This window comes from Scomber japonicus, chromosome 22, assembly GCF_027409825.1.
Source record: "Scomber japonicus isolate fScoJap1 chromosome 22, fScoJap1.pri, whole genome shotgun sequence".
Classification (NCBI taxonomy): Eukaryota; Metazoa; Chordata; class Actinopteri; order Scombriformes; family Scombridae; genus Scomber; species Scomber japonicus.
This window is the reverse complement of record NC_070599.1, coordinates 14,282,766-14,295,523: the sequence shown is the minus strand read 5'-3', so window position 1 is coordinate 14,295,523 and position 12,758 is coordinate 14,282,766. Positions and strand designations below refer to the sequence as shown.

General features: G+C 38.8%; 1 protein-coding gene across 1 annotated transcript; it reads right to left on the bottom strand.

The window, feature by feature from the left end:
• Nucleotides 1-4,340: 4,340 nt before the first annotated feature.
• Nucleotides 4,341-10,902, bottom strand: tp53 (tumor protein p53). The gene is made up of 11 exons (XM_053343464.1): nt 10,789-10,902; nt 9,384-9,537; nt 9,225-9,291; nt 8,929-9,114; nt 7,616-7,790; nt 7,398-7,510; nt 6,886-6,995; nt 6,586-6,710; nt 6,402-6,499; nt 6,243-6,313; nt 4,341-5,292 (listed from the first exon to the last, which is right to left on the bottom strand). Exons 2-11 carry the CDS (start codon nt 9,473-9,475, stop codon nt 5,196-5,198), a joined length of 1,134 nt encoding a protein of 377 aa, XP_053199439.1. The 5' UTR covers nt 9,476-9,537; nt 10,789-10,902; the 3' UTR covers nt 4,341-5,195.
• Nucleotides 10,903-12,758: the final 1,856 nt, after the last annotated feature.

The window sequence follows — 12,758 nt, the reverse complement described above, 5'->3', positions numbered from 1 at the left end:
CTTATCATTGAGATACTCAGGTAAAAACAAACATCACTATAAATATACTAGAATTTCACCACATATAAATACATACTTAAAATTCGAGTCATTTGCAGCCGTCACCATGAAATTGTTGTAATTTCCTGTAGGTTGCGTCCAGTTGAGCTTCAGTGAGGTTTCAGAGTTGTCAAATGCCTGCAGGTTGGTCACTTTCCCAGGCTCTGACAGAAGAGAACAAACAGATAAATGTGAAACAGGCATTTCAAATTTCACCAAAGAAAATGTAAAAAACAAACAAATTAGGTAAAAAAGTGCACGAGGTGTAACATGCAGCTTACTTATCTGCATCTACCATTTTATTTGTGTAAAGTTTCATATGATAAAACTCACTGGTATAAACGGTGATGAAAGTTTTTTCACTCAGTGTAGCTGCATCTGGTCCAACTCCTGAGCGGACGGAGAATATGTAAGTGTCTCCAGGTAGCAACTTATCGATCTGTATGCCCACAGTTTTAGTGTCCTCCTCTTTATCCAGGTAATTAATACGATAGAAGTCAACCTTTCCATTTGGTTTGCTCCAGTTCAGGTAGACAGAGGTGTCTGTCACATTGATGGCGGTAAGATTTGTGACTTCGAAAGTCTCTGAAAAAAAAAGATGAAATCAGGGTTATGAGTGCATTATATTAGGCTATGTATTTTTAAAAAGTATCAGAGAATTTATTAGTACATGTTTTGATTCTTAAACAAGGGGCTAACATCTGTTCGATAAAACAGAAAACATATCTCTTTGTTTTGGGGTGCTTTTGCCTTTATTGTACGGATAATTGTGCAGAGGCTGACAGGAAGCAAGGGAGGAGAGAAATGGACATGACATACAACAAAAGGTCCAGATTTGAACCAGGGATGTTTCAGATATGATGCATCTGCAGTACCACTCAACTTCCAGGGCACACAAACAAAATTTCTCCTCACCTGCTATTATTGAAAGCATTTTCTGAACTTGCTTGTTTCTAGAAATCGATCATGTTCTCTCACAGCACGAAAAAAAACGTTAGATGAGTGAAAATCTGGATGTTTGAACTCATCTACGACTTTGAAAATATATATTTGATCATATACAATCATTGTATGACCACCAGTAATATCACCTCTACTTAAAGGCAACTTCATGTTTGCAAACCCACTACAGCTGTATTACATATTCAGTGTAATGAGTCTAATGAATGTTACATTTAAATTATTAATAAATTGTATCGCTTGAGCCAAAAACATTTACTCAAGTGTGTAACAAAAATGAAATGTAACACTTGTCGGCTGCTGAACTTACTGGTGTAGAAGATGGCTTCCTGTGATTTGAGGTCTCTATTACACCTTATTGGGAACACCCGGACTGTGTAGCGAGTGCCATCTGTCAAGTTGTCAAAGCCAAACATCAATTCATCCAAATCAGTGTAGTTTTCTGTCCGTTCCGGCTGGTCACTTAGGAGCTGGACACGGTAATTACTGATGTCACCAGGCGGGCGGGTCCATGTGAACTTGACGCTGTCTGAGGTCACATTGGTCACGTTGACATGGCCAATGTAAATATCTGTGTTTAGAAATTAGATACCCACAGAAGTAGAAAGACACATAAAAATACTAATTAAAAAAAATTAAAAAATCTGCAAAACTTGACTATACAACAACAGACTCTATATTTAAACTGATTTCACTGAATTCAAAAGTGCGGCCCTAAAAAAAATCCTGTAAATATAAATCTAAGTGATGATATCTGTAGAGATGGAAAAATACAAACATGCATATACACATCATTTATAATATTCATAAATCTAAGATAAATAGATGTACCATGGGATTTATATTTAATGAGCACCATTTTTAGAATACTGTTTACACATTCAAGTGGGGAATATTAATAGGCTATAAATACAAGTAGATTTAACTTTAAAGATACTGTTTGGGTGCAGTGCTGAGACTAGTACAAAAACATGAAATATTTTAGTTGGGTCCTACCTTCATAGCAAATAAAACGCAGCTGATCTGAGCAGCGCTTTTCAATCCAAGCCCCGAAGCTGAGCATGGCCACACATTCTTTTTCCACAGAGACAGTAACGGGGTTGGTGGCATAGGTAGAATAGGTGTTGGTGGTAAAGGTAGAATTGGTATCGGTGTTGGTGGCATAGATAGAACTGGTAACATTGGTGTTGGTGGGATAGATAGAACTGGTAACATTGGTGTTGGTGGGATAGGTAGGGCTGGTGTTGTTGTATGTCATCACGGGTGTAGTTGTGGTCATTTTTAGGCAGGGGCAAGTGGGGCTGCAGCAGTCTTTTTCTGACTTGGAGGGTCCGAGGTTTGGATAACCAGGGTACCAGTTCTGGAAGATGAGGGGATCCCCGTTGGCCCACTGGGACCAGGCCATACTACTAGAGGAGTTGATGTTGATGTTCTTGCGCAGACCAATCCAGCTTTCAGAGGAGACTATCTGGATGATGTCCCTGATGTTTGTATGGGTCATCGTCACCAGATCTGTGAAACATTCCTGAAAGGACGTGAAAGGTTTAACAGTTAATCTCTTACTTTTATTACGCTCAAAGAATTTGAATCTTTTGAAAGAAGTCTCGGCTTAGTGTATTCAAACATTGTGGCCTCAAGTTTCAACCTCTTCCTGCACATGAACCTGACATCCATGTTTTACCTGGCAGTGGTTTCTGGCTTCATTCCAGGTGCTCGTTTGGTTTGGGGTGAAGTACTGTTGCTCTGCAGTGCTGTACATCAACATCAGAGCTGAAGGGAAATATACAGACAGGAGAAAACAGTTATCATCTCTGAAAATGGCAAAATTAGAAAATGATGTGTCAGTATCTCAACAAATTTCTATCATGAACTAACAGAATATTTGCTATTTTCAACAGTGCTCATTTGACTTTTTTCAAAAAAATGGCGGTAAAATCTTGTACCATAATTTAAATAAATCCCAATGAAAATTTTAATTTGATTTTTGAAAGATCTGTAATAAAACCCCACATGCTCAGACTACACCTGTGTGGACATTTCTTAGTCTGCATTGAAGAGGACAGCCCCAGTGTTAAAATTACTAGAATAATTTTGTGCAAATATGTATATAATTAAATAATATACTTGACTGCCAGCCTTTGATTTTTTAGTAAGGGCCTTTGAATTCTGAAATCTTGCAAAAAAAATCATAATATATATACAATAATAACAGATCGCAGTCTCAGCTTCTCAAATTCCAAGATTTGCTGCTTTGATCAGTTTTACCACATTTGAAAATTAAATATTTTTGTGTTTCTGATTATTGGTCAGACAAAACAATTGACCTAACCTCTGTATAATTATATATGTGACTGATCAGAGGAAAACTGGATGATAAAAACAAAATGTAAAAACTTCATCAAGTAGACTGAAGATGTCACCTGGAGACATTTTCCTGCATTAAATGACTATGGCAGATGTATTATTCATAAAACCAAAAAATATTTACAGCCCATAAAAAGTGCAGCATACTGAATAACGACAAACACCATGATTAAAACTCACCCAAACACACTATAAGACAGACTTTATCCTGGACAGATAACTTCTCCATGCTGGTTTCCAGTGGATCCTATACTCTGAGCAACTACATGCAATTTCAACAATGCACAGCTTCTATATTAATAAGAAATATATATATTTAAAATTAAAACATATCTTGACACTTGTACTGTAGATGGAGGTAAAATTGTGTTCACTACTCACCTTGGCTACAGAAGCATCCTCTGACCAGTTTCCCTTAACAGAGGGAAATTATATCCCAGTATGAGATAACAAACAAAACACACCTGTTCCAATTACAGGTACTAAACAGCACATTTGACTGGCAACACAAGGTCCCATTCAACTCAGGTCAGGTGACCAGCTGATACTCATGGTTTTGCATCCTTCTTCGAAACGTAAACACAGAAAACAAGGGGACTGTTGTAATAACAGGTGGTGCCATATGTACATTAAAAAAAACAAAAAAACATTTGCAGCACACGAGGAACAGTTTCACTTTAAGGTTTTATTTTTTTATTCTTACATCTTTAGGTAACAAAAAACAAGTATTAAAAAAGTACATGGAAAAAAAAGACAATGAAAAATATATGAAATACCTCTTTTATAAAACTAACGTCCCAAAATAAACTATCTACGTACAGAAATAAAAGGGAAGGAATGCCAGTGGAAAAAGGTGTTTATATAAAACAACTGGTCAAATCAAACTGAAGTGCTGGATGGCAAAAAAAAAATCTTATCATAGCAAAACAAGGGCAAACTGATTAAAAACACTGTAAACTACTTTAAAGTCCAGATAAAATCAATATATTGTGTCCCTCTCTGTAAAGAAGCATAGGGAGAAAACCTCTGGGGTGATCCAGCCAGGCCCCTCGGCTACCAAATCCAGTTTTTATTTGAGCAAAAATACTGACAGTAGATGTTCACTGTGAGACGCATCACTACCATCCAGGAGGTGATGCTAATGACTTATGGTTCCCTTAAAATGAAAAAAAGGGCAAAACTTTACAGCTGTTCATGATATATATTTTTAAAAAGTATAAAAAAAACAGCCCCCACTTACATGTGATTTTCTATACTACCACATATTCAAACCTGCAATGAATGGCAGTGACTGTGACAGGTGCGGTCCTTGTTTTAACCCAATTCATAATTAGCATTTAGAACACTGGCAGTATATGTGACATATATATTTTTTATAATACATTATGAGCACTGAGGAGGAAGCAGAACTGGTCACAGTGAGGTGAGGTTGTAGACTACAAACCAACACCTCCCCTCTCTCTCTCCTCTCTTCCAAGCGAGCAGAAGAAACATTCAAATAACTCTCAAAACAGATGCGAAATGGACCTTTTCAAAGCCATCGTTTGATATGTCCGTCCTGAGCTACTGCAGAAACATGGCGGACTCAGTGAAGGAGGACCCTCACGTAGATATAAAGGGCTCATTGTAAAGTAACGAAAGGACAGCCAATCTTAGTTTCAGGTGATTACACACAAACGAAAAAATACTTATGAGTCTTATAATCCATTTCTGCCAATAGATCCCCCTTAAATCGTACACACTGGCCCTTTAAAAAAACCAGGCTGGCAGTGGAGTAAGAGAAATATTTTTGGATTTTTTTTTTGTCTCTCGTGATAGAGAAAGCAAGTTTTTCAGTCGCTGTCACTCTTCTCTCCTCTTTGCAAGAGTCTCTTTCCGCTGGAAGGCAGAGGGACATCTTGCTTCGTGGATGCGCTGCTCTTGTTTTTGCTGTGGAGACATTAAAAAAAAAAAGTAGATGTGACTCATTTGTTTCACGCTTTTAAATTAAAGCAGCATTTATATTAAGAAACAGTGCTCACATGAACCTTTATTGTCCTGTAAGAGACTGAGAGGAGGGATTTGTGTTTTTAACCTTCCTGTCGTCCTCCCGGGTCAAATTGACCCCGTCTGTTTTGACTGTCCCTTCTTTCCTTCCTTCCTCCATCCCCTTTTCTTCCTTCCTTCTGTCCTTCCTTCCTCCCTCCATCCTTCTTTCTTTCCATCCTTCCTTTCCTTCCTTCATTCATCTGTCCTTCCTTCCTCCCTTCCTTCATTCATCTGTCCTTTCTTCCTCCCTTCCTTCATTCATCTGTCCTTCCTTCCTCCCTCCCTCCTACCTTCCTTACTTCCTCTGTCCTTCCTTCTTTCCGTTCCTTCTCTCCTCCCCCCTTCCTTCTTTCCTCCCTCCCTCCTACCTTCCTTCTTTCCTCTGTCCTTCCTTCCTCTGTCCTTCCTTCCTCTCCTCTCCTTTCCTTTCCTTTCCTTCCTCCTATCTTCCATCTTCCTTCTGTCCTTCCTCCCTCCCTCCTTTCCTTCCTTCCTCCCTTGACTTGAGGACAACAGGAGGGTTAAGGCAACTTTTTCTCTATATGACATCAGCAACAGTCCATGAGAAACTAAACTGGATTAACAATCATTTATCCTCTCAGTAATGTTAAAATAGTCCCTGTTGATCTGTGTGTGTGCAGCAGGTTTAACATTTAAACACACACAGTGACCTCTAGTGGCAGATGATTTCTACAAGACAAAGCAGTGAAATTCAGACTAACATGCTGCTGCAGCCTCTGACGTCATGGTGAGCTAAAGACTATAATGTGGACCGTATTAAAATGTTCTTGAATATTTTGTGAAGTTAAAAGCTGTTCAGGTTGTCTTAACGGACAGTTCCTGATTCTTACTTTTCTTTGTCGTGCAGCTCCAGACCTTCGTTGACTTTCTTCAACCATTCGTAACGCTCGCGTCCACGAACCTGCAGGTGAGATCAAAAGCAAGAATTTTAGCTCAGTAAATCTTTGAGAGTGTCCTGCTTTATAATAAAAAGGTGTGTTTTTACTTACATGCAGAACGAACACCTCCTTGTCCTTGTCCTCCTCCTCTGCACTGGAGGTAGATTTAGACTTCTTTGCAGTAGTGTTGTCAGGAGCAGGAGCGCTCTCTGTAGGAACAAGAATGAGGTTAACTGGGAACAGAATGCGGAGACAGAAAAAGAAAATCTACTCAATACAAGCATTGAAAACATACTTCGTTTTTTGGTTTGCTTGGTGCCGTTCTGCATCTTGGTGCTGTTCTCCTCCTCAGTTTTGCGGTCCCTGCCTGGACATGCGCAGACACGCACCTCGAAACACCTCCGCCCCAAAACCAGTCCCCTAGAGAGAAAGTGAAAATTAGTGAGAGCTTTCCTGGGCAGCACAAATATACGAGCTGCGAGTCTTATCTGAATCATCTTTAGCCATTAAGTAAACCTAAGACCACTTTTAGAAGTTAAATCAAGTGTCCCCTGTCCTCCACCACCCCTGTTAAAAGGAAAAACACAGCACATACTCTGGAGTCTCGAGGGTCAGGATGGTGAGGATGGGCCGGCGGTTCATGCCTCCCATGCATGAGCTGTTGCACATAAAGCTCAGCAGGATTGTGGTCATCTCTGAGCCCAACTGAAAAAAGAAAAAAGGGGCGATTATTTTAAATTCACAGCAAACTGGACTGAGAAATAGTCTAACCAACTCGAAAAAATTAAATTTGCTTTGTGTTATGTTACAGAAAATCATAAACAGTCCTTTTTGTTTCATTTTTTGTCTCCTAATTGACTCTTCTGGATATCCAATATGAAGCTCATTATTTAAGAGCTTCTCAGTTGTTGGAGTGGATGTGCACTTTATGTTTATGGTATGAATTTTTACGCTAAAACATGATGTCATTGATACTTACATACAAAATGCTGTAAGATCTCACACCACAGGACATGTGGATAATAGGTAAAAACAACAGTGCTGTAAAAAGTAGAAACGTGAGTAGAAATCTTCGCCTCTTCAGATCGAGACAGATCGAGTGTGTACCTGTGGAGGCTCATAGGGGACGGTCACACTCTGCCTCTTAGTGTGAGGATCTTCGAAATACAGAGCCCTCTGGCTGCCCTCCACCCTGATCAGATGGCTGCGGTACTCCGTGACTAGATGGGTAAGACAAAGAAAAATCACGTAATACTACCAATCAGTTTCTTCTCAAACAATCACATTCTTCCACTGTGCACACAAAGTGACTTAAACTTTCTTACCGTCTTCATTCTGGTGGTGGGGACATCTGCGGACCACATCAGCCACATGCTCGTTCTTCTTGTAAACCGCCGTGGCCCTGAGGATAGCACCCTGAGGAGGCTGCTTTCCTACCAGCACTTCAATAAGGCTGGTTTTTGCCAGCTGGCAGTACAATTTATTCAGAAGCTCAGAGTACTGAAAGGAAGCACAGGCAGAAATCTGACAGTTAGTATCTGATTATTTGAGGGGCGACAGAGCTGCGAGTACAAAAGTGAAGAAGTGGTCTGAAGTGTCAGGAAAATCGTTGTAAAACTCAAAACCGTCTTTAAGTCTCTTTCTTCTCCAGAAAAAACAAAAAAAACTGCAAGTGATATAAACTAAATCTTCAAAATCCTCAGTAGGACCAGATTTATCACATTAAATTATGATTTTTACCTCGTTTCCACCTGGTTTTTTTTAACCCTTTTGGTGCTGCCAGGAAGACCGGGCAGGAACATGTCCCGTCATGTCAGAGCTGAGCTTTACAACCAGGCTGCAACTCTCTCACAGACTGGAGCTCACGTCGCAGAGGGCGGGAGTTTCACACCAGACCACCCTAACCACAGCTAAACTGACCAACCGCAGCACGCTGCTGGGTGAGTCACCGTGGATACATGAATGCGATTGGTCCTTGAAATGCAGTGACTGACTCGGGACTTTAAAATTTAGCAAATCGTCACAATGAATAAGATTCCACTTGAATGCCACCATGAGAGATACGAAAGAATGGATGGACTAAACGCGTAGCATGGTAAGATGTTTTATTTGGCTTTATTTAAAACGTTTTCAATGATTAACACACTTTTGTGGGCGATAAAACCTATAACGTAGTAAAAAAATGTAAATTTACAAACCTCCAATTTGAATATTCTGTGTATTTCTGTTGCATTTAACTTCATGAATTACAACAATCCGGTCCATTTCTGCATATAAAATGTACTCTACAGTGGAGGAGCTGAACAGTGAATGGCATCTGGACACTGAGCAGCTGTTGAAATACCCTTTTGTCTCACTCGAGCGGGCTCAGAGAGATTTCTGTATTTTGCCATGTTAGGTTGCAGGACAGTCTGCTGCAAACCCCGCTGATCTTTTAACATTTGTGTTGTAGCATATAGATTCTGTGTTAAAATGATCAGCATAAGTACAAGATTTATTTTCCTGTTGATCTGAACTGATCAGAACAGATAAGTTATGTGGTAAATAGATGACAACACTTTTTTTTTTTTTTTAAATCAGTGCAAAACAAATAAGTACAATTTCTACATTTTGAGAGGTTAAATCTGGGATTGCTTACTGTTGAAGTCACTGATTTGGCAGTGCCAGACTTCTGAAATCGAAGTTCGAACCCGAACTCCCCTGGGTAGTCTACTGTGACTGGGACGGTGGGAGCTGGGGGAGTGACTCCGTCCTTGGAAGACATATCTCCGGGCAGCTCAAACAATTGGTCTTCGTCAAACCTATTTGTAAGTTCATCAAGGAGCTGAAAAAAGAGAGCAAAGAGAGTCAGTCTACCTACACATGTTAACTATCATCAAAGAGAAAAACCTTTGAACGCAGCAAATTAGACAAACACACAGTATATGAAGTCACGCTTACCATGTCCGTTGATGCGTAATTCACACTTTCCGTGGGTATGGTGGAGATGGAGGGAGTGCATCTGCAAAAACAACATACAAAGACACGTTAACTTGTTCTTCTTACACAAACTAAAATTATTAAAAGTTATCTCCTGTTAAAAGCACAACTTACACACTCTCCCACAGCTGCTGAAACGAGTCCTGGCTCAGTGGTGGTATGGTCTGGCTCAGCGTCATATTTTCTACGCTGTGTTCCTCCATCATTGATTTCCCTCCGGAAAAATAAGGAGGAAGAGCTGAGACGCTGGAATGCTCCGGGGATTATACTGGAAACGAAAACTCTAGTTAGACCGACGGGATGTGTTAACCATCTTAACCAAACTGCATCTTAACACACAAGCATTAATGAGTGCAGTTTAACTTCAGAGCTGCAAGTAATGCTTCTTTTAAACATCTTTACGTACTTGTATATAACATGTAAAAAAAAAATGCAATGACAGCACATTTGCCCAGAGTGCTGACATCTTGAAATAGCTCATATTGTCCTATGAAAATTATAACATGCAACTATAATAATTATTATAATTATATTGCATAAGTGAAAGATTGAAATCCTGATAAATAATTTGTGTGGTAGTTGTTCAGCTGATAAAATGTGGGCAAATGCCTTCAAGTGATTAACATGTGGAGTTGTTTAAAGTGTTTAACCATCAGTCCCCACCAAAGACACTAAATCACAATCAAATAAAATACAGAAAAGCAGCAAAACCTCTCATTTCAGAGGCAAAAGCATTTGTTCCATGACAGTGAACACACCCCCCCCCTCCCCCCCTCCCTTGCAGAGCCAGTGTTTTCAGTCAGGTGCTCGTTGATCAGGAACATTTTGAAAAATAAATGGCTTAAAAACGATAAACCGACAATGAGAAGTTTTGACGATTAATTTGATCTCTCAAAAAAAGTTTCAGCAACACTAAAATAGTAATATACGCCACACTAAAATAAAAAAGACAATATTAAATTGAGAATAATGTGATAAATAACATGAAACAAAACGTTTTGACTTAAAAATGAAACTTCAGTCCTACAAGCTGCCGCGTAGCTACCACTACTTTAAAACACCAGTATTATTATTATTATGTATTATTGATATAAAACAGATAACCAAAATCCTCAAACACACTGCTTGAAAAGGAAATCTGAGCTGCACACACACACAAACAAACACGACATTCAACATGCTAGCTGTGCCTCCATTTTCTCTCTCTCGACTAGGCCCAAATCAAATTGAATGAAGTTAGCTTTTAACTACACATAACTCGATAGACAAACACACACCTGTTGTGATAGATACGACATGCGTACGAAAAAGTCTATATCTACTCCGCTGCAAGGTTTTGGTTAGCATTTTAAGGGGGAAAAAAACGGTTTAGTTGTCAGACTCCTGCGTTAGCTTCTCTGGCTAATTTAGTTAGCTGCTTAAACTGCGGTAAAACTTTGTTTATCGGACATATTAAGTTGCTCTAGGGGTTTACTTTGATTAAAACGAGTCGTGTGTGTGTTCATATAGCTAACTTTACCTTGTTGTGACGCTATGACTTCTGATACACAGATGACGAGCGATGAGTGAAACCAGCTGAAAAGCAGAAAAGCCAAAATATTTTGAGGGGAAGCATTAGCACGCTGGTGTTTGGGGATTCCCACAAAAGGAAGAGGAGGAGCTTCTGATCTCCTGATGTGCTTTAACGCAACAGCGCTGCTTTCAAAACTATTGGAATTTTTGTAACTCAAGAACGACTGTCCTTCTAACTAGCTAATTACAAGATGGATGGAACTTTGATTGTACTGATTATACTTCAGATTTTCTAACAAATGTTTTCAGCTGTTGGGTTAAGTGTACCCATTAAGCCCACCAACATCTAAGTTCAGGTGTTTTTCATGGATGCTGACATGATTGAATTTCCTATAAAGCAATATTTATGCCTAATTTGAAAATGTATTCATTAGTTCATGTAGATTTTGGAATATAAAATTAAGGTATTTTATGGAAAAAGTCTAAGGTCTGACATGGGCTTAATTGGTACTATGACACTGTGTGCTCCAAATAAGCCCATGTCATGATTTATTTACAAAATATAAAAATATATTGTTTTCAAAGAATTGAAAACAGCAATATATTTATTCAGTAACTTATTAAAAAATGAGGTGGGAAAAACCCTCCTCCTGAGCAAAATCTATAGCAGTCTGACTTTAGATGTAACCCCTTTGTAATCATCAACATTTTCATACGTAACTGTTATTAAATTACACATTTTTTCTCACAAATTGTAACAGATTACAGCCACTTTTATTTTGTAATTAAATTACGACATAAAACAAAGGGTTTGAAACAGTTAAAGCATAATACAAAGCTATTCAAAGCCAGGATAAAACAATAACAACAGTCTGAAAGACAGAACCAGAAGTGATGTGTATGACAAAACACAAGACAATAAAAACGTCACAGAGATTTTTATTTCACTTCTAGTGTCTAACTCTGCAAATATATCATTCTGCACAGTGAAGCTTTTGAGTGGAGAGATAATAAAAATGCTATTTTCTTTTATTATATACTATATGATGCACTAAAGAAAACCACACCCTTCTGATGGGCACCTGAATGCAACATGATAACATGGCAATCAACCACCACCCAACTTATTGTGAACATAGTTCACACAAGTTTGTGAGTAATATCTCCAGTTTTCAAGTAATCAGTGGATCAAAATTGCCATTTTAATGTATCAGCTACATACCATACATTCAACATACAGGGTAACATACTGTAATGCGATTAATGACGAAGCTTTGAGGGAAATATTACTATATTTACATCAAATGTCCAAGTGTTAGACCATCCAAGATCATAATAATTGTATTGATTTTTATGCACTCACAGGACACAATTACATATATGTATTTTGGAATATTAGTATGCTTACTTATATATACAGTGGTACCACCCCAGTGGCAAACAATTTTATACCTTAAAGTGACAAAAGCACAAACAAACACAAAAACTGGAAACAAACATGTATATTTTGCCTTGAAATGCCACAATTTCAAGGCAAGGTATGTTGCATGTTGTATCACCAATTTCAGGGTTTTCTTCAGGATGTCAATTGTGAAACATGTATGACTCTTGGACTTAACTAGTTACATAATCAAAAAATGAATAGTAGTCCAGAGCAACACCAAGTAGATTGAGTTAGCTCCTAACCAATAGCGTAGCGAGCAGGGTCTTACTCAAGGATTGTCAAGGGTGGTTTCCCTTCTTTAAAACCGTGTGTGTTTGAATTAGTTGATTTCACACTTTAGCACATGAAACAACTTCATAATCTGCTCTAACAGGCCGGATGACGTCGCCTCTCATCATCCTTCAAATGCCCCTTTGCTGATAAGATAAACTTCTGCACCGGTGAGGCCTGGAGCTGCAGAGAAACTCCGGGCAAGACCTCAATGTTGGAGCCAAGGCGGGCTACTTTGTGCTTGGCCACTGGTGACTTGTCGT

Coding starts and splice junctions, on each gene's coding strand:
- tp53 (XM_053343464.1), bottom strand. CDS start 9,475: ATGATGGAGGAACACAGCGTAGAAAATATGACGCTGAGCCAGACCATA. Junction 9,115..9,224: donor CATCAACGGACATGGTAAGC/GTGACTTCATAT, acceptor CTCTTTTTTCAG/CTCCTTGATGAACTTACAAA. Junction 7,791..8,928: donor CCAAATCAGTGACTTCAACA/GTAAGCAATCCC, acceptor GCTTCCTTTCAG/TACTCTGAGCTTCTGAATAA.